Here is a 19,247-nt window from a genome sequence, read left to right as displayed (position 1 = left end):
CCTTTCTGCCCCCCTCTCCCGCATACCTCTGTAAATGTTAACTGGCTCAGCAGCATCTTTAACTTCCTGCTTGCCCCAGTGTCGGCTCCCTTCTAATGTCACTTCCTGGTCACAGGACCAGGATGTGACGTCAGAAGGGAGCTGATGCCGGTGCGAGCAGCGGGTGGAAGATGCTGCTCGTACCGGCAAATATATCAAGAGGTATGCAGGGGATGGGAAGGCGCTCCAGCAGCAGGGAAGAGTTGGGGGCGCCCAAGTAGCGGGAAAGAGTAGAGGGCCGTGCATGGCGCAGCAATGTCAAGCGCTACTGCCCTGGGTGCCAACCTCCCTTGCTATGCCACTGATTGTCGGGCTACGGTCCCCATGCACAACCGTTGGTTCCGCCAGCCCTTACCCCCCTGACATCAACTTCCTTTTCCAGGGCAGGGGGGGCCAGCAGATCTAAAGGCCGTGTGCACGAGGACCATGGCCCTACGATCTCTCCATGCACCCCCCCTACTGCCTGGAGGATGAGGGGTTCTCTGTCCCAGGTAGCCAGCAACCTGGGTAACGCCACTGAATAAAGCGATCATCTGTGAACGCCACATCTGGATAGTGGGGGCCTCAGTGGTTGCGTTCATTTATTTATGTTCATTTGCTATTTCTCTTTTCCTAGTGTAAGACACAAGGTAGATTACTAAAAAGATATGCCGAATACTCTGTGGAAGAGTGATTCATAGATAACCAGGTATAAATATGCTGAGTACAGGAGTGAAGCAAGAGCACTAGGCAGAATGGCTGAACGAATAGACTGAGGAGGACATTGGGTATAAGAATCAGACAAGATACACTGAGCACCACAAAGGGGAGAGGAAGGGAAGAGCAACTTAATATAAAGGTGCACCTTGGAGGAGGATCTCATGGTTGCAACGGTTGGAGGGCAAGAGGGTAGTAATAAGAATTCTCTGCAAAAAATCTCAGCGAGGGATGCTGCTTTGGACTGTTCAATTCTGGAGTGTTTCATTCCATGTTCTGGACTCATAAAGCTTTGTGTATATTAATCTTGCAGGGACACCATTGGTAGGGAGGACAGAAGGGCCTGCCGGGAGGGCTGAAGTAGAGAATGACAAGGGGACTAATTTTTCCCCATCTCTGCAGGAACTCAATTTCCCTGTCCCATCCCTGCGAGTTTTGTCACTGTCACTGTCTCCCCTTTTACAAAACCGCCAAAGTGATTTTTAGTGCTGGTCGGCGCACTGAATGCTCCATGCTGCTCCTGACACTTATAGGAACTCTCAAGAAACATATAGTGGCACTAGAAAAGGTTCAAAGAAGCGCAACCAAGATGGTAAAGGGGATGGAACTCCTCTCGTATGAGGAAAGACTAAAGGTTAGGGCTCTTCAGCTTGTAAAAGAGACGGCTGAGGGGAGATATGATTGAAGCCTACAAAATCCTGAGTGGATCGATTTTTCACTCCGTCAAAAATCACAAAGACTAGGGGACACTCGATGAAGTTACAGGGAAATACTTTTATAACCAACAGGAGGAAATTTTTTTTCACTCAGAGAATAGTTAAACTCTGGAACGCATTGCCAGAGGTTGTAGAAAGAGCGGATAGCGCAGCTGGTTTTAAGAAAGGTTTGGACAAGTTCCTGGAGGAAAAGTCCATAGTCTGTTATTGAGAAAGACATGGGGGAAGCCACTGCTTGCCCTGGATTGGTAGCATGGAATATTGCTACTCCTTGGGTTTTGGCCCGGTACTAGTGACCCGGATTGGCCACCGTGAGAACGGGCTACTGGGCTTGATGGACCATTGATCTGACCCAGGAAGGCTATTCTTATGTTCTTATGAGTGTCAGGAGCAGCACAGAACATTCAGCATACCAGCCGGCACTAAAATACGCTTTCACGGTTTTGTAAAAGGGGGGTTATTTAAGATTTTTCTATACCGCTTAAGAACTAAACAGTTTACATGAGTTAAAACAAACATAATAATTATGACAAACTAAAATCTTAAAATCAAAAGAGGAGAACTATCTATTATTTTCCAAAGCACTGTTAAGTCATACGAAAATTGTATAACTGACTGATGTACACCACTTTGCAATTAGAAAAAAAAGATATAAAATAATTGAAATGATACCTGGATATCTTTGTAGTTGTTGTAGAAATAAAGTGTCTTTCCCAAGATCCCTGTCCAATATTTCTTAAAATTCTGGGGGGAAAAAAAAGAACAAACGCCAGAGAATGTAAAAAAAAAAAAATAATAATAATAATAATCTGGAGTTGGGAGAGAAAAAGAAAGGGTGACCAGACAGAAGCAAGCAGAGAAAGAACATAAGAAGTTGCCTCCACTGGGTCAGACCGGAGGTCCATTTCGCCCAGCGGCCCGCTCCCGCGGCGGCCCACCAGGTCCTTGACCTGTGAAGTGAATTCTTGACCTTTATAATCTCCCTCTACTTCTATAACCTGCCTCTGCTGCTATCTGTACCCCTCAATCCCTTTATCCTTTAGGTACCTATCCAAACCTTCCTTAAACCCCTTTACTGTGCTCTCGCCTACTACAACCTCCGGAAGAGCATTCCATGCGTCCACCACCCTCTGGGTAAAAAAGAACTTCCTAGCATTGGTTCTAAACCTGTCCCCTTTCAATTTCTCCGAGTGACCCCCTGGTGCTCGTGGTTCCTCGCAGTTCGAAGAATCTGTCCTTATCCACTTTCTCTATGCCCTTCAGGATCTTGAAGGTTTCTATCATAGAGGAGATGGAAGAGAAACCAAGGGACAGAGACTATGGGCTCCTTTTACTAAGCTGCGTTAGCGTTTTTAGCACATGCAGCATTTTAGCGTGTGCTAAACCCACGCTACGTGGCTAGAACTAATGCCAGCTCAATGCTGGCACTAAGGTCTAGCGCGTGCAGCAATTTAGCACACGCTATTCCACGCATTAAAGCCCTAGCGCAGCTCAGTAAAAGGAGCCCTAAGGTGCACTAGCGGTTTTAGCACACGCTTAGCCGTGCTACAATGCCACACACGCTAAACGCTAACGCCTCCCTAGAGCTGGCATTTGTTTTTTTTTCATTTAGCGCGTGGTTAGCGCGCACTACAAACGCTAGCGCACCTTAGTAAAAGGAGCCCTATGTGAAGGAAAGGGAAAAAAATACAGAGACAAAGGGGTGAAATTGAACAGTCTGCTATAGTGTGAAAGCTCTAGAATGAGAGGCATGCCATGTGGGGGAAGGGAAGGGAAGAGAAATCCCTTCTAATGTTACAGGGTGAGTTATGACCAATGTTGAGTAGGAGCGCTGAGTCACATTTCCAAAGGTCACTTTTCCAAATATCCATTCCTTTTGCTCCTTCCCTCCATATCTAACCCCACTTCTCCCCTCCATCTCTACCACCTCTTCACTAGCAGAAATTTTATCCTGCATTTCTTCATCTGGCACCCACCAGCCATGCGGTTCCACCAGACTCAGATATGGAAAGGACGAGTAAAGTTTAGAATGTACATGTACCATGATCAGGAGCAATGAAAGAGCAAGCCACATCCAGGGGTTCAGCCATGGTCAGACAGAAGCTCGAGTTCCCCCCCCCCCATCTACTTGTAGCAGTTCCTCTGTCCTACATTTCATGCTGCACCAACCTAGGACATCTAAAGTAGAGAATGACACGGGGACAAATTTTTTCCCATCCCCGCAGGAACTCAATTTACCCGTCCCCTCCCCACGAGTTTAGTCGCTGTCCCTGCCTCATTCCTGTACACTCTGAATTACCCGCACAAGCCTCAAACACTTATGATTATAAAGTGTTTGAGGCTTGTGCAGATGAGGATAGAGCTTGCAGGAATGGGGCAGGGACAGGAAAAGAATTAGCTGGGATGGAACGGGAAAATGAGTTCCCGCGGGGATGGGGAAAAATTTGTCCCCGTGTCATTCTCTAATCTAAAGAATAACACAGGCTCAAATGTCAAAGACCAGCTCCCAAGTTTTTTACAACTTGCCCACGGGCACTTCGGGTTTAACCAAATTTAATTCAACAATGAAGGTGAATATCAATTTCAACCTTATTATTTTAAATTTTCACCCGGGTATATCCCACAGCCAACGTGCACTATAAAGTACACTGTGGGCCTTACCCAAAAACATCATTTTTAATCACCAACATTTTTTCTTTTTTTTCTAAAAAGTGCCCTGTGGAGTGAAAAACTTTTAAAACATAGTGTCACTGTGATTCCGTAATAGCATTGCCAATTTGTACATGAGCCAATTTGAGGAACAGTTTTTATATTCTTCTTCTTTTTTTGGCATGTTAAAATACGGACATGCTTTATAGACAATGTCTTTTTGATATGGTCTGGCTCCCCAGAGGATCTTCAGAAATTTTTCACTTGGCTTAATACTTTAGACAGCCCATATACAATCCAACCAAATGTGACATTTTGAAAAAAATCACTTTTCTGGATACTGTTGTAATAAAATCTGAATACAGTCTCACTTTTACAGTTCACCATAAAGATACAGAAAAGAGAATGTCTCGTTTTTTTAGATTCGCTATCAAAACGGCTGTGTTAGCTGTGTTAATGTGGGTTTTTGAGAATCCTACTCTCTCTACCAGGTTACTGTAGAGCAGGGGTGCCCAACGCGTCGATCGCGATCGACCAGTAGCTCAGGAAGGCAACTCGAGTCGATCGCACTCGTGTTGCCGTCCTGATCTACGGGCCGATCAGCCTTCCTCTCCAGTGTTCTCCCTAGGGCCTTTTAGCTGGGTGGTCCGCCCAGCTGTCATCTGCCGCTGCTGAACATTAAAAAACCCCCAAAAAAAACCGGCTTGGAGATTTCAGCCCCTAGCGAACTTATGCTCCGGGCTCTAACGTGTGCGTGCAGGCTTCTCTTCTCTTCCCTCCGAAACCGGAAGTTATGCCCGGGGAGGGGGAGGGGGGGAGAAGGGAAGCCTGCACGCACATGTTGAGAGCCCTGAAGCAAGCGTTCGCTACGGGCTAAGGCGGGAGACATGTTAGTGAAGCATTTCCTCTTCTTGCTGCCGGGTCCTGCCTACTTTCTGTTTCCGCGAAGGCAGGACCCGGCAGCATTTCCCCCAACAGTTCCTCGCGATGCTGGTCGGCCGAAGCAGGGAGAGGTTGGGGCGGCGTCGGCTTTTGGGCGTGTTATTGGCGTCGGCTTTCGGGCCTGTTATTGGTGGCGGTTTGGGTCCTGGTCCCCGATGGCAGTTTGGGTCCCCGATGGCAGTGGCAGTGTCTTGGGGGAGGGCAGGGAGAAAGAAAGAAAGAAAAAGGGCAGGCAAGGAGACAGAAGGAAAGAAGAGAAACAGAAAAAAAGGAAAGGGAGGCAGAGAGAAAGAAAGGGCAGGGGAGAGGAAGGAAAAGTTGGGGGAGGGAATGAGGTGTGGAGGAGAGGAAGCATACAGGCTGAAAGAAGGGAAGAAAGACTGGATGCACAGTCAGAAGAAGAAAGTGCAACCAGAGACTCATGAAATCACCAGACAAGGTAGGAAAAATGATTTTATTTTAAATTTAGTGATCGAAATGTGTCTCAATTTATATCTGCTGTCTATATTTTACAATATGGTCCCCTTTTACTAAACCGCAATAGAGTTTTTTAGCGCAGGGAGCCTATGAGCGTCGAGAGCAGCGCTGGGCATTCAGCGCAGCTCCCTGCGCTCTAAAAACTGCTATCGTGGTTTAGTAAAAAGGGAGGGGGTATATTTGTCTATTTTTGTATGGTTGTTACTGAGGTGATAGTGCATAGAGTCATCTGCTTTGACCTCTTTGAAAAACCCTGGAATAGGAATGATAATTAACATTTTCTATGCGTACAGTGTGCGTTGTGTTTTTTTTAAATTTTATTGTTGGTAGATCATTTTGACTTGGTCATTTTAAAAGTAGCTCGCAAGCCCAAAAAGTGTGGGCACCCCTGCTGTAGAGTGTAGACAAGGTTACCTATTTTCTCTGGGCTCTTTCTGAGAATACCACACCTTCCCTTTTGTATCAGACTTTGGACTTCTTCAGCATTAAAAATATCTGTATGCATTTTGGGATTGGTTTCATCTCTTCTCTGTAGGTCTTTGTTATGCCACACGCATAAAGAGAAACTTTCTGGCTCTAGGACAGGGAAGGGTGTGTCGAGAATTTCAGGATAATCTCTTGCTGCTTTCTCTTTGGTTTCAGTGAAACAAAGTCTTTCTAATCTATCATGTCTCCAGCACATATGCTATAGGTGCCAACTTTTCAAAAAAAATTGAAAATAAAGTCAACCCAGAACACCTCTCCTGAAGGAGTTTGCTTGATGCTGGAGATACACAAGCACCTGGGCAACCCATAAAGCTGGCACCTTTATATTCAGTCTCTTCTGGCACATTCAACGCTGGCACGCTCTGTGTTGTTCTTCAGTACTCTTCAGGTACATTCGGCCCCTGTGTTCTCTGCATTGTGCCAGTCTCTTCTCACACATGCAGTCCCTCTGCATTATGCCACAGTCTCTTCTCGCACATTCAGTCCCTGCACTCTGCATTCGGCTACGGGGTTTTCTTCAAACAGTTGTTGAAGTAACATTTATTTGAGACAGATGATGTAAGAGATTTGTGACCTGAAATCTCTGTTGCTCTATTTATTAGATTGTTGTCTTAATATTATGCATGTATTTTTTTGTACATCGCTTTGGAATAAAGCGGTCTATAAATTTTAAATAAATGAAATGAGAAAGTGTGTATGGAAGAAACTAGCATAATGCAAAAAGCGCAAGACTGAATGTGCCAAAAGAGACTGTAGTGCAACACAGAGAGTGCTAGTGTGGAATATGCCAGAAGAAACCGGATGCAAAACGTCCAAAGTCAGAGGCAGATAAACGGCCACTTTCAAATGAGACACCCAACGGTTTTGTTTGTTTTTAAAAAAAATCTCCTACTTGGATGTCTTGGCTGCCAAAACGTCTAGGCCACCAGGATGTCTACCTCCCCCTCCCCCTTTTACAAAACCGCAATAGCGGTTTTTAGTGCAGGTCAGTGCGCTGAATACTCATGTGTTGCTCCCGACGCTCATAGGAACTCTATGAGCATCGGGAGCAGCACAGAACACTCAGCGTACCGCATTGTGCTAAAAACCGCTATCATGGTTTTCTAAAAGGGAGGGGCTATTCATCATTTTCAACCACAAACACATCCAAGTTAGAAACATCCAAATCAGTACCATTTAGACATGGGAGGGGCCAGCATTATAATGGACTGGCCAAATAGACATCCCAATAGAGCTGTGGTTCACCTTAGAGGGCACTGTTGTGAACCTTACTTAAAGGGTGCATCATAACTCCCTTATAATATATGGTGATCCCTCCCAAACTCTCCCAAAACCTACTATGCCCACTTGTCTCCCACTCCAATAGCCCTTATTGCTGCAGGTGGCACCAATATTAGGGTTAGCCAGAAATAGCTCAGATATCATGAAAAAATCAACAATATATGTGATAACACTTTCAATTTCAATTGATGCTGAAATATCCAATGGAATAATATAAGAACAGCATAGGCTAAAAACAATTCAAACTGAAGGAAAAAACCTCAGACAAGGGCCCTCCCATCTCCACCGAAGTGGTTTGCTAAAGGTGGTTGAGCGGTCACTTCATTGGCAAAAAATCTTCAATGAAAATAAAAGCTTTATGCTGTACTTAGCTAGTGAAAACAAAAAAGATAGAAGAAAAACTTTTCCACTTATCTTCCGCCGATCGGTACAACAAATGTGGCCAGCATTTCACAAATCTGCTGCCTCAGGGTGTAGCAGATGAAAGAGACGCGTTCAGCATTCTACTTTAATGTCTGATCGGTCATGCTACACCCTGAGGCAGCAGATTTGTGAAACGCTGGCCACCGTCAGTGTACCGATCAGCAGACGACATGTTTGGGGAAATCCAGACATCTGGTAACCCTAACCAATATGGCAGTATGGTAGGATTTTGGTGGACTCACACTAGAGAGTTGTGCAGGAACAGAAATCAAACCCGTCTCCAGTGGAATCAAACCCGTCCCCGTCAGTCCTCACTGGAAATCATATCTGTCCCCGCCCATCCCTGCTGGCATCAAATCCGTCACTGCCAGTCCCCAAAAGTAATCTCTTCCATCCTCGCCTGTCCCCCAAAACTTCAGAAATAGTTATTTCATTTAATTATGCTACTGAATTAAAGGCTCTGGTAAAGACCCATTTACAAATACGCTAAGACACTTTATTAATTTGGAAATATTAATTGGGAAGAATACATACTTTGTAAATGAGTCTCTGCAGAGCCTCTAATGTAAATATAAAATACTCCAGCTGATGAGGACCCTCCAGCTATGTCAGCTGCGGACTTCCTCTGAAGGTGGCCAGGGGTCCCTTTTGCCAATCTTGGCAGGCAGCAACAGTGTCCCTGAGTCACAGATGCTGGAATCTCAGTGGCTCAGGGATGCTGCCAGTGACTGCTATGCTTGGTGGAGGAGGTCCTCAGCAGGCAGGGCTTGGGGAGCCTCACCGACAACAGCAAGGATCAGCAAGTACTTCAACACTGGCGAAATAAAACCAGAAATGCCAGACTACAATAGGGGGAAGGGGGAAGGGGGAAGGAGGAAAGAGAAAGAGAGGAGCGAGATACCAGATCTCAGGAAGGGGGAAGAAAAGGAGAGAGATGTGAGACCACTGGAAGGGGGAGGAAATGAGAGAGAGATGCCAGAGTAACAGAATCCAGACTAAGATGAGGGGGGAGGACAGAGAGATGCCAGATTACAGTAGGGGGAGGAGGAAAGGGAAAGAGCGGAGAAAGATGCAGACTTTGGGAAGGAGAGGAGAAAGATGCCAGACCATAGGAAGGAGGAAGACAGATGTCAGACCACGGGAGAGGGAGAGAGAGGGAGGAGATGATGCACAGGGATATGAAAGTGAAAACAAATGGAAGAAATGTTATTTGTGGATTGATGGGAATAGGGGAGAAGAAAGAGAAAGGAAATATTACACATGGATGGAGGGGAGGGGAAGAGAAGGATAGAGAGAGGGAGGAGATGGGAAGGAAAGGCATGGAAAAGTAGATAGATTTGAGAAGGAAGCAGAAAAATGGAAGAAAGTTGAATGTTAAAAATTAATGCCAAAGATGGATGTAGGGCAGAAAGTGAAGAAGGAGAGAAAATCAGCAAATGGATAAGAAGGCCCTGAAAACAGAGAGGGCAGCTAGAGACTGGGAATAGATGATTAGAAAAATAGAATCACCAGACAACAAAGGTAGGAAAATGCTTTTATTTTCAATTTAGTGATTGAAATATATCTGCCTAGGTAGTGGCTATATTTTTGCTACCTGGCAGCTTTTTTAAAGATTTGATTAAAGGACTATTTCTATGATGATCTGCTTCTTTGACTGTTAGTACTGTCTAGATATGACATAATAAATAAGCATGACCTTTTATAGGCTGGGAATCTAGTTAAACAAGTTCAGTTCTCACAGTCATGTGTTCCTATCAAAATGCAAGGGAGCTCTGAGAAGTGTTCTGTTTTTTTCTGGATGCTTGTAAAGAACAGACTCAAAACAGTTACACAGTACAGTAAAACTTTGGTTTGCGAGCATAATTCGTTCCAAAAACATGCTTGTAATCCAAAACACTGGTATATCAAAGCAAATTTCCCCCTAAGAAATAACGGAAACTCAGACGATTCATTCCACAACCCAAAAATTTTAATACAAAATACTACATAGTACTGGGCAGACTTGCACGGTCTGTGTCTGTATATGGCCGTTTGGTGGAGGATGGGCTGGGGAGGGCTTCAGTGGCTGGGAGGGTGTAGATGGGCTGGAGTAGGTTTTAACGGAGATTTCGGCAGTTGGAACCCAAGCACAGTACAGGGTAAAGCTTTGGATTCTTGCCCAGAAATAGCTAAGAAGAAAAAAATTAAAAAATTTAAATTGAATCAGGTTGGGCAGACTGGATGGACCATTCGGGTCTTTATCTGCCGTCATCTACTATGTTACTATGTATTGCAAGACCTCGCTCGTTTACAACAGTCACTACACTCCTGCAGCGTCAGAGAGAGAAGAACCATTGGCTCAGTTGTGACGATGTGACGCTTGTATGTACTCGTTTTGCAAGACATTGCTTGCATATCAAGTTAAAATTTAATAAAATATTTTGCTTGTCTTGCAAAACACTGGTAAACCAAGTTACTTGCAATCCAAGGTTTTACTGTACTTCCTTTCTGTAATCAAACCATGGAAAATGAAGAGAAGGTAACAAAAAAGAAAGAAAAACCAATTATAAACAAAGTGTCATCTCCAATAATGCTCAGAAAAAAAACGTTTTATGAGACCAGACTTGGAGCAGCAGCCCCAGCAGTAAACTTCTCTCCTTTTTACAATCACAGCACTGTTTGAATTACTTTTATCATAGCAAAACTTCAGCTATTGAAAAAAATGCTCATCAAAGATTGAAAGGAACTTATCTTTGTGGGAGCTGAGCAAAACGTGTGTGGGTTTTGACGCATGTTGCTTCAGAAAACCAGTGTTGATTTTTATAAATGCTGGTCTCACTGTGATCTAGAGAGTTGTGTGGGGACAGAAATCCCGTCCCCACCAGAATCCCCTCCATCCCCATGAGGAATCTCCTCTGTCCCCACCCGTCCCCCCATAAAAGTTACTTGTCCCCATAAAAAGCAGCAATTATTTCTGACAGTTCTGATTTTTTTTTTTTAATTTAATTAGTATTATTTCTTTAGTTTATTTAAACCAACAATATAAACAAATAACAGTGAACAGAAATAAGAGATGGATACATCATCTGAAAGAATTAGAATAGACATAAGGTCATGTGACTGTAGGGTCAACCATTTCATGTTAAAAGAAATAAAAGAGTTGGATTTTTTAGCAATATAAAGCTCATATCTGTAGAGCAAACAACTCTGGCTCCACCATCTGGCATAGGTAACTTGTGAGAGGTCCTTCCAAGATCCACAAATTGGTTTTAATGTAGCAATGAGTAAAGAATCAAACAATACAGCATCAAAATCATTTAAAGCAGAATTGAGAGAGGCACTTTTCAGGACAATTGTTGCATAAGAAAAATGTGCCAAAACTGAACTGGAAACCCCAAAACAAACTCTGCAAGTACTTCATTTTATCCTAAACACAATTGGTGGCATAACTATGAGAGGGGACTAGGTCTCCCACATTGAGCTTAGCCCCCCTCAAAATGAACATCTCCCTTGCTGTAGCTGGTAGGACATTTTATTTTTCCATCATCTTGGTCCAGTCCCAGTTTCTGCTTTTGTCTATCTTCTAATAATTCTCTTTCCAGGCCTCAGGAACTCCGATTCCATCCCTATGGGATTCCCATGAGCCTGGCAGGATCCCCACAGGAGTCCTATGATCCTGGAGGGATTCCCGCGGGAGTCCCATAGACCTGGGGGGATCCCTGTGGGAGTCCTGCAGAACCCGCAGGATTCCCAAATCCCCGTTCCCATACAGACCTCTACTGTGATCTCATATTCTTCAGTGCTTCTTCAATGCAGGGACTGAACATACCAGAAGAGACTGTGGCACAATGCAGAGAGCACAGGGACTGAATGCACCAAAAGAGACTGTAGCATCTGGCAGCTCTCTCTTCTTCTCTTTCCCTTCCAGTGGTCCAACATTTCTCTCCTTACCTTAAGAACATAAGAATTGCCTTACTGGGTCAGACCAAAGGTCTATCAAGCCCAGTAGCCTGTTCTCATGGTGGCCAGTCCAGGTCACTAGTACCTGGCCAAAACCCAAAGAGTAGCAACATTCCATGCTACCGATCCAGGGCAAGCAGTGGCTTCCCCCATGTCTTTCTCAATAAAAGAGTATGAACTTTTCCTCCAGGAAATTGTACAAGCATTTTTTAAAACCAGCTACACTATTTGCTCTTACCACAACCTCTGGCAATGCATTCCAGAGCTTAACTATTCTCTGAGTGAAAAAATATTTCCTCCTATTGGTTATAAAAGTATTTCCCTGTAACTTCATCGAGTGTCCCCTAGTCTTTGTAATTTTTGACAAGTGAAAAATCAATCCACTTGTACCCGTTCTACACCACTCAGGATTTCGCAGACTTCAACCATATCTCCTCTCAGCCATCTCTTCTCCAAGCTGAAGAGCCCTAACTTTTTTAGTCTTTTCTCATATGAGAGGAGTTTCATCCTCTTTATCATCTTGTTCGCTCTTCTTTTAACCTTTTCTAGTACTGCAATATCTTTCTTGAGACCAGAATTGAAAGCAATACTCCAGGTGAGGTCGCACCATGGAACGATACAAAGACATTATAACATTCTTAGTCTTGTTAACCATCCCTTTTTAAATAATTCCTAGCATCTTGTTTGCTTTTTTTGGCCGCCGCCGCCGCACATTGGTCTGATATCTCTCCCCTCTTCGCTTCCATTCACTGGTCTGGCATCTCTCTCCCCTTTCCTCCCCCTCCTCCCTCCTGTGGTCTGGCATCTATTCCTCCTCCCCCTTCCCTTCTTCTCCTAAAGGTCTGGCATCAATTTATTTCCCTTTCCTTTCCATCCCCATGGTCCAGGATCTCTCTCCCACCCCCCTGGTGGGATCCAGCACTTTGTTACTCTTCTAGTTTCCAGCACTGCACTCTTTCTTTGGGCCGCAGGCAGTGTAAGTCACAAGTACCAGCTCTGTGGGTGCTTGAGCACCCCCAATATTTTTTGTAGCACTGCTCAAGACATCAGAGCTGAAATTTTTCTGATGTAGAGCTGCAGGGGAAAGCAAGAAGTAAAGGATATGTCTCCTCAGCTACTACTACTGCTCCTGCCTCCCTCTACACAGCCCACTGATTCCTTAGCCAGACAATAAGCTGCAAAGGAGACACCATTAGTGGCTGAGGAGACACCATTACTCAGACAGTCCTTAGCCAGCCAACAGACTGCAGGAGAAAGCTTCTCCCCGCAGCCTATTGGTTAGCTAAGGAATGACTGAGCAATGGGCTAATAGCAAGGAGCAGAAGAGAGCAGCAGTGTAGGTCAGACAGGCTTCCTGCCTTTGGTCTACCATAGAGAGGGGAAAGTGCCGAAGGAGGCACTGGAAAAGGAATGAGGAAGTGATAGAGAAGCAGGGAAAGGAAATAATAGGGTTACCAGATGTCTGGGAAACCCAGATTTGTTTTCTTTTTAGAGGACTATCCAGGCTCTAGGATGGAATTTCCCAAACCCGGCATTTGTCCAGGTTTTGGAAAGCCCCGAAAAGTTCCAGCCATATCTAGAAGGCCTCTGAGCATGCACGGATGATGTCACACACATCCTTGCATGCTCCAGGCCTTCCAGATGCGGCCGGAGCTGGTTGTACAGGAGAGGAGGCTTGCTGGGGGTGGGGCTGGGGGCAGAACGGGGCAGAATGGGGTGGGGTTGGAGGCGGAACAGGGCATGGTTATGTGTCCAGGGTTTTAATTTTCAAAATTTGGTAACCCTAGGAAAGAATCGCATAGGTTGTGGAGGAAAGGAGACTGAGGGAAGAGAGATGGACTGTGAAAGGGAGAACAGAGCTGAAGTGAATGTAAGCTGGGAGGGCATGGGCTATGAAACAAAGATAAGTGGCTGAGGAATGGGCTGAAGAAAAAAGCAGAGATGAGTAATGGGAGAGGAACCACTTCTCAAAAAAACCTCACTTGACCCTACCTGTCCTTCCAACCATCGTCCTGTCTCTCTCCTCTCCTTCTTATCCAAGCTATTTGAGTGTGCTGTTCACTGCCACTGTCTTGATTTTCTTTCATCTCAAGCTGTCCTTGACCCACTTCAATCAGGCTGTTGCCATTTTCATTCTACAGAAACTGCTCTTATGAAAGTCTCCAATGACTTGCTCCTGGCCAAATCCCAAAGCCTCGACTCCATCCTCAACCTTCTTGATCTAGCCACAGCTTTTGACATGGTAAATCACCATCTACTCATCGATATGATGCCCTCGTTTGCATTTTAGAGCTATGTTATCACATGATTTTCTTCATATCTTTCCCATCATACCTTTAGTTTAAGCTGTGGCGGATCTCCTCCACCGAACAACCATACAAGCAAGATGTCAATTTCAAACCATGTAACCTTTAATAATAAAAGCCATCTCGCTGTCAGTCAGTGCACCTCAAGGCTCTGTCCTGGGACCACTTCTTTTTTCTATCTACACTTCTTCCCTTTGGGCTCTAATCTCCTCCCATAGCTTTCAGTATCATCTCTTTGCCGATGACTCGCAGATCTCTCTTTCCACACCTGAAATCTCAGCAGACATTCAATCCTGGGTTTCAATCTGCTTGTCTGACATTGCTACCTGGATGTCTCGCCGCCATCTAAAATTAAACATGGCCAAGACTGAGCTCCTTATCTTTGCATGTAAACCTCTCTCTCCTCTTCCCCCGTTCTCTATTTCTGTGAGCAACATACTCATCTCCTTTCTCGTCCGCTTGTGATCTTGGGGTAATCTTTGACTCATCTCTCTCCTTCTCTTCACATATCCAACAAACTACCAAAACCTGTCATTTCTTTCTCTACAATAATGCTAAAATCATATACCCTTCCTTTCTGAGTGCACTGCCAAGCCCCTCATCACCTCTTATCTAGACTACTGCAACTTGCTTCTTACTGGCCTTCCACTAAACCATCTCTCTCCCCTTCAATCTATTCAGAACTCTGCTGCATGCCTCATATTCTGCCAATGTCACTGTGCCCACATTACTCCTCTCAAGTCACTTCATTGGCTCCCTCTATATTTCTGCATACAGTTCAAACTTCTCTTACTGACCTACAAATGTATTCGCTCAACTCCTCAGTATCTCTCCTTTCTCATTTATTTATTTCAATTTTCCATACCTCAGAACGGTTTACATTAATTTATTCAGGTACTCAAGCATTTTTCTCTGTCTGTCCCAGTGGGCTCACAATCTGTCTAATGTACCGGGGCAATGGGGGGATTAAGTGGCTTGCCCAGGGTCACAAGCAGCAGTATGGGGTTGAACCCTCAATCTCAGGGTGCTGAGGTTGTAGCTTTAACCACTGCGCCACACTCTCTCCAAAACTTTTGCATTACAGGTGAGAATTCTATCAATGTGCCACAGTCTACACACTCATCTCTCCCCTCTCCCCCCCCCCCCACCCCCCGGGCACTCCACTCATTGGGTAAGTCTCTCTTATCTGTACCCTTCTCCTCTATGGCCAACTCTAGATTCCGTCCCTTCTACTTTGCTGCACTGTATGCCTGGAGTAAACTGCCTGACTTGGTACATCAAGCTCCATCTCTGACAGTATTCAAATCCAGACTCAAAGCCTACGTCTTTGAAGCCGCTTTCAAATCCAAACTCCAAACCGCCTGTTAAGCAGCAGTGCCTGTCTTATCACTCCCTCTGTAATTCCCACCTTAGCACTGTGTATTGATGCACCTCGTCCAGTTTGTCTGTCTTCTTGACTAGACTGTAAGCTCCCTCCTGCCATGCAGGTTTCACCATTAGCTTTATGATATCATCACCTTCGACTACAGGTAGCAGAGGGAAAGCATCCAGGGCCACCAAAGGCAACGTGTTTACCTGACTCATGTTGCTCGCATCCCGAAGGAAAAAGAGTGCAGCAATGGAAACTAGAAGGATAACAAATCATCTGACCTGCCGGGGGAGGGGAATTCTGAACAGGCTGCGAGCCCCAGAGATCTTAGAGGGCTGCCATTGGCTTGCAGACCTTGCATTGAAGACCACAGCTCTAGTGGATTATACTGAAATTGGATTGGATTGTGACATCTCTTTTTTGACTCTGTGGACTGGGACTTTGAAAGTGAAGGGTATGGGATATATATTGCTCACCTAGACATTCCCAACAGTAATTATCAAGTTATCAGTTTATGAACTGTGTTTGTTGAGTTCCTGTTCAGTAAAGGAAGTTAAAGTTAACCATTTATTGCTGAAAAAATAATAGTGTGCCCAGGAAAGAATACCCTTTGGACTACCAGAGTACGTCCGGCCCTAGCCTGCACCCAGCTTGAAAAAAATACTTTGTTTTGTAGATTCTGGTCATGGGTACCTGACTCAAAGAGCTAGTTGGTGCCCCAAGACTGTGTGAGTGAGACCAGGGTTACAAAACTGGCTCCCAGAATGTGGGGTGATTGATAGGGTTACCAGATGTCTGGATTTCTCCGGACGTCCTCCTTTTGAGGACATGTCCGGGGGTCTGGATGGCATTTCAATACCTGGCACTTTGTCCAAGTTTTGAAAAGTTGTGTCATGCAGGAAGGAAGTCCATGCATGTGCGGCCATCACACGATGATGTCACGCATATGCGCACGTGCATGTGATGTCATCACATGAACGCCATGCATGCAGACTTCCTTCCTGCCTGACATAAGCAGGCAGCAGGGGGGTGGGGCTAGGGTGGGCTTGGGGCGGGATTAGGGCGGGATGGGCATAATTAGGTGGGACTGGGGGCAGGGCTAAGGGGGGGTCCAGATTTTCCTAAAGGAAAATCTGGCAACCTTAGTGATAGGGAAACTTTTCTGGGATGAAGACATTGGAGTAAAAATAGACTATAGACAGTGGCATAGCGAGGGAGATTGGTGCCCGGGGTGCTGGCATCCAGCATCGCCATACTATGCGCTCCCCTACTGCTTACCTCTTGGAATGTTCCCCAGTTTAAGCAGCATCTTCCACCTGTGTGTTTTGTTTTTTTTGCACTACATCAGCATTGCAACAGGACAACTTGGAAAAAAGCTGAACACTACAGAAAATTTAGCTGCCTGGAGAAATCAAGGCATAGCTCTGTGCCCAGAACAGTGAGTAACATCAGGGCCAGAGTTGGATGGGAGAGAGTGTGCATCAAAGGGAAAATCTGCCAAAAGAGAAAAAGTTTGCCACCTCAGCTCCATCATCAGTGGCCGAGCCATAACGATGTCATCATGTCAGGGGAGGAGACTTCTGGAAAGGGGAGGAGAGCGGCATGTGAAGATCTTGACCAAAACACGGTGACCCTCGCAGAGAGAGAGAAATGCATAGGCTCTGAGCTGAAGTGGAACAGAAGTGAGATTGTGCCTGGAACTGACTGTATTTGGAAAAACAAATCACAGGTTAAAGTGAATGGACATTAGTGATTTGAGCATGTTGTTAGCCTGTGTGCTGTTAAAGAGTTAATAAAAATAAAATGATATCCAGGTTTAGTAGACAGAGTGGAAGGGAGAGGGGGGGAAGTCAAGACTCAGGAGGGCTATCACAATGTTCTGTCAGCTTTATGTGTCACCTGCCACACTATTGTGCCATTGGCAGGGATGGTGTGAACCTGGCTCATCTGTGAGCTACATTGCTGGGTCCCAGTGGGCCCAGGCTGGTATCATCTTATGAGTGGGGAGGGCTTCTCTCAGCAATACTGGCCCAGTTCCCGTTATTCAGCTCAATTTCTTTCCCTACCTTGAATGGAAAGCAGAACTCAGAGAAGCTGATGTCATGGGATGTCTGAGTGAGATGAAAAAGGGAAAATGGTTTTGGTAAAGTAAGGAGGGAAATGAAAAAGTTTTTAAAAAGTGCTGGAATGCAAGGGAAAAAACAAAAAAAGGGGGGGGGGAGAACTAAAGTCAGAGACAGGTGCAGAGCAGAATACAGGATGTGAGGAAAGCCAAGATACTTGGCCTTTAAGTAAATGTTTATTTCAATATGATGGTTCATAGCCCAGATAACAGCACAGAATGCTACGCAGATAAAGATCAGCCCATTTCGGCAAGTATCGATGTCACCAACTTATTTGTAACGAGATTCGGAGAGGGGTAAAAACTACAGAACATTTCCTATTTTACCACAGTGTTTTTTTATGCTTTTACAGTAAAAGTCACTTTTGAATATATTTTGGCTTCATTTGAGAGACAGGTTTTTAGCCGATTATTATTTTATTTTTCTGACATTAGGAGTTCCTGCCAGTGTCCTGTCCCTCTCTAGAAAGGGCTTGTCAGAAACAGTTGATTTCTGTCATGAGTTTTGGAAAAATCTTGCACTGTAACTATGACAAATTTAACCTGTAAACTGAATATTATGTATATTAGTATTAGATCCCTAGTATGTGTCAAGTTAGAATAAAACCTTGAACCAGAAAAAGAAAGTATACTGTAACTATGGCAAATTGTAACTTGTTAACTGTATCCGCTATAATAAAACCCTTAGTGCACATTTGCTCTTCAATCTTCATGATCCGTGCTTCCATGCCACACATATGCAGTAGAAGGAGCCAGCGGTGGTTTCCCCATCGCCCTCCCTCGGTGACGCTGGCTCCTTCTACTGCGCATGTGGAGGCACCTTAAGCACGGATGCACGGAGGCGGCAACTACGGTGGCAACTCCCCCCTCCCGCCTTCACTCTGTCTAACAGGACCAATGAGAGCACAAAAATAACAGAAGCAGGCATATCAACGTTCAGCATCTGGACTGTGGTTGGCGGTTGTTCAGGCTGGGAGGAGGCAAAAGGAGTGATTTAAGGGTAGGTGGGAGAGGGGGGCTGGAGCTGAAGCGTCTCAGCACACGAGAACGAAAGACAGACACACAGAAAGACAGTGGGCAGGGAGAGAGACAGACAGAAAGAAAGACAGACAGACAGGGGGCCAGGGAGAGAAACAGACAGAAAGAAAGAAAAAGAGACAGACAGGGGGCCACGGAGAAAGACAGACAGAAAGAAAGAGACAGACAAAGAGGGCCACAGAGACAGACAGAAAGAAAGATAGTCAGACATACAGCGGGCCAGGGAGAGAGACAGACAGAAAGAAAGACAGACAGACAGGGGGCTAAGGAGAGAGACAGACAGACAGTGGGAGGGAGAGAGATAGAAAGAAAGAAAAATAGACAGTGGGAGGGAGAGAGACAGAAAGAAAGGAAGAAAGAGACAGGGGCAGGGAGAGAGACAGAAAGAAAGAAAGACAGACAGACATATATTCTAGCACCCGTTAAAGTAACGGGCTTAAACACTAGTATTTTATATGTTAACCTGAAACCCTTCCTGAGCTCTTTGGGGAGGACGGGATAGAAAACGAATTCAATAAATAAATAAAATGTTGCAATTTCTGTGTTTCTCTCCACAGGGGAATGGGAGGGAAAAGAAGACTTGTTAACGCCAATCTTGAAAAAAAAAAAAAAAAAAGGGGGGGGGCGTTTATTATAGCTGCTTTGTTAAACTGTTAGGAAAGTGCAAAATGTGTTCATGGTTTTGGAAAATATGTGTGTTGTGTGAAACCTGTCTGAAATGAGAAAAACTGTTTGATCCCCTCTGAGGACAGAGGAAAAATTAT

General features: G+C 45.0%; 1 protein-coding gene across 1 annotated transcript in view; it reads right to left on the bottom strand.

The window, feature by feature from the left end:
• The window catches only part of STAP2 (signal transducing adaptor family member 2), a 78,042-nt gene that overhangs the window by 46,033 nt on the left and 12,762 nt on the right, over window positions 1–19,247 (bottom strand). Inside the window, exon 2 of the mRNA XM_033956529.1 lies at window positions 2,124–2,195. Coding sequence (XP_033812420.1) covers window positions 2,124–2,195 — 72 coding nt within the window. The remainder of the gene's footprint in view (window positions 1–2,123; window positions 2,196–19,247) is intronic.

This window comes from Geotrypetes seraphini, chromosome 8 (assembly GCF_902459505.1).
Source record: "Geotrypetes seraphini chromosome 8, aGeoSer1.1, whole genome shotgun sequence".
Taxonomy (NCBI): Eukaryota; Metazoa; Chordata; class Amphibia; order Gymnophiona; family Dermophiidae; genus Geotrypetes; species Geotrypetes seraphini.
The sequence above is the reverse complement of the archived record's forward strand: the minus strand, read 5'-3'. Positions and strand labels throughout refer to the sequence as shown.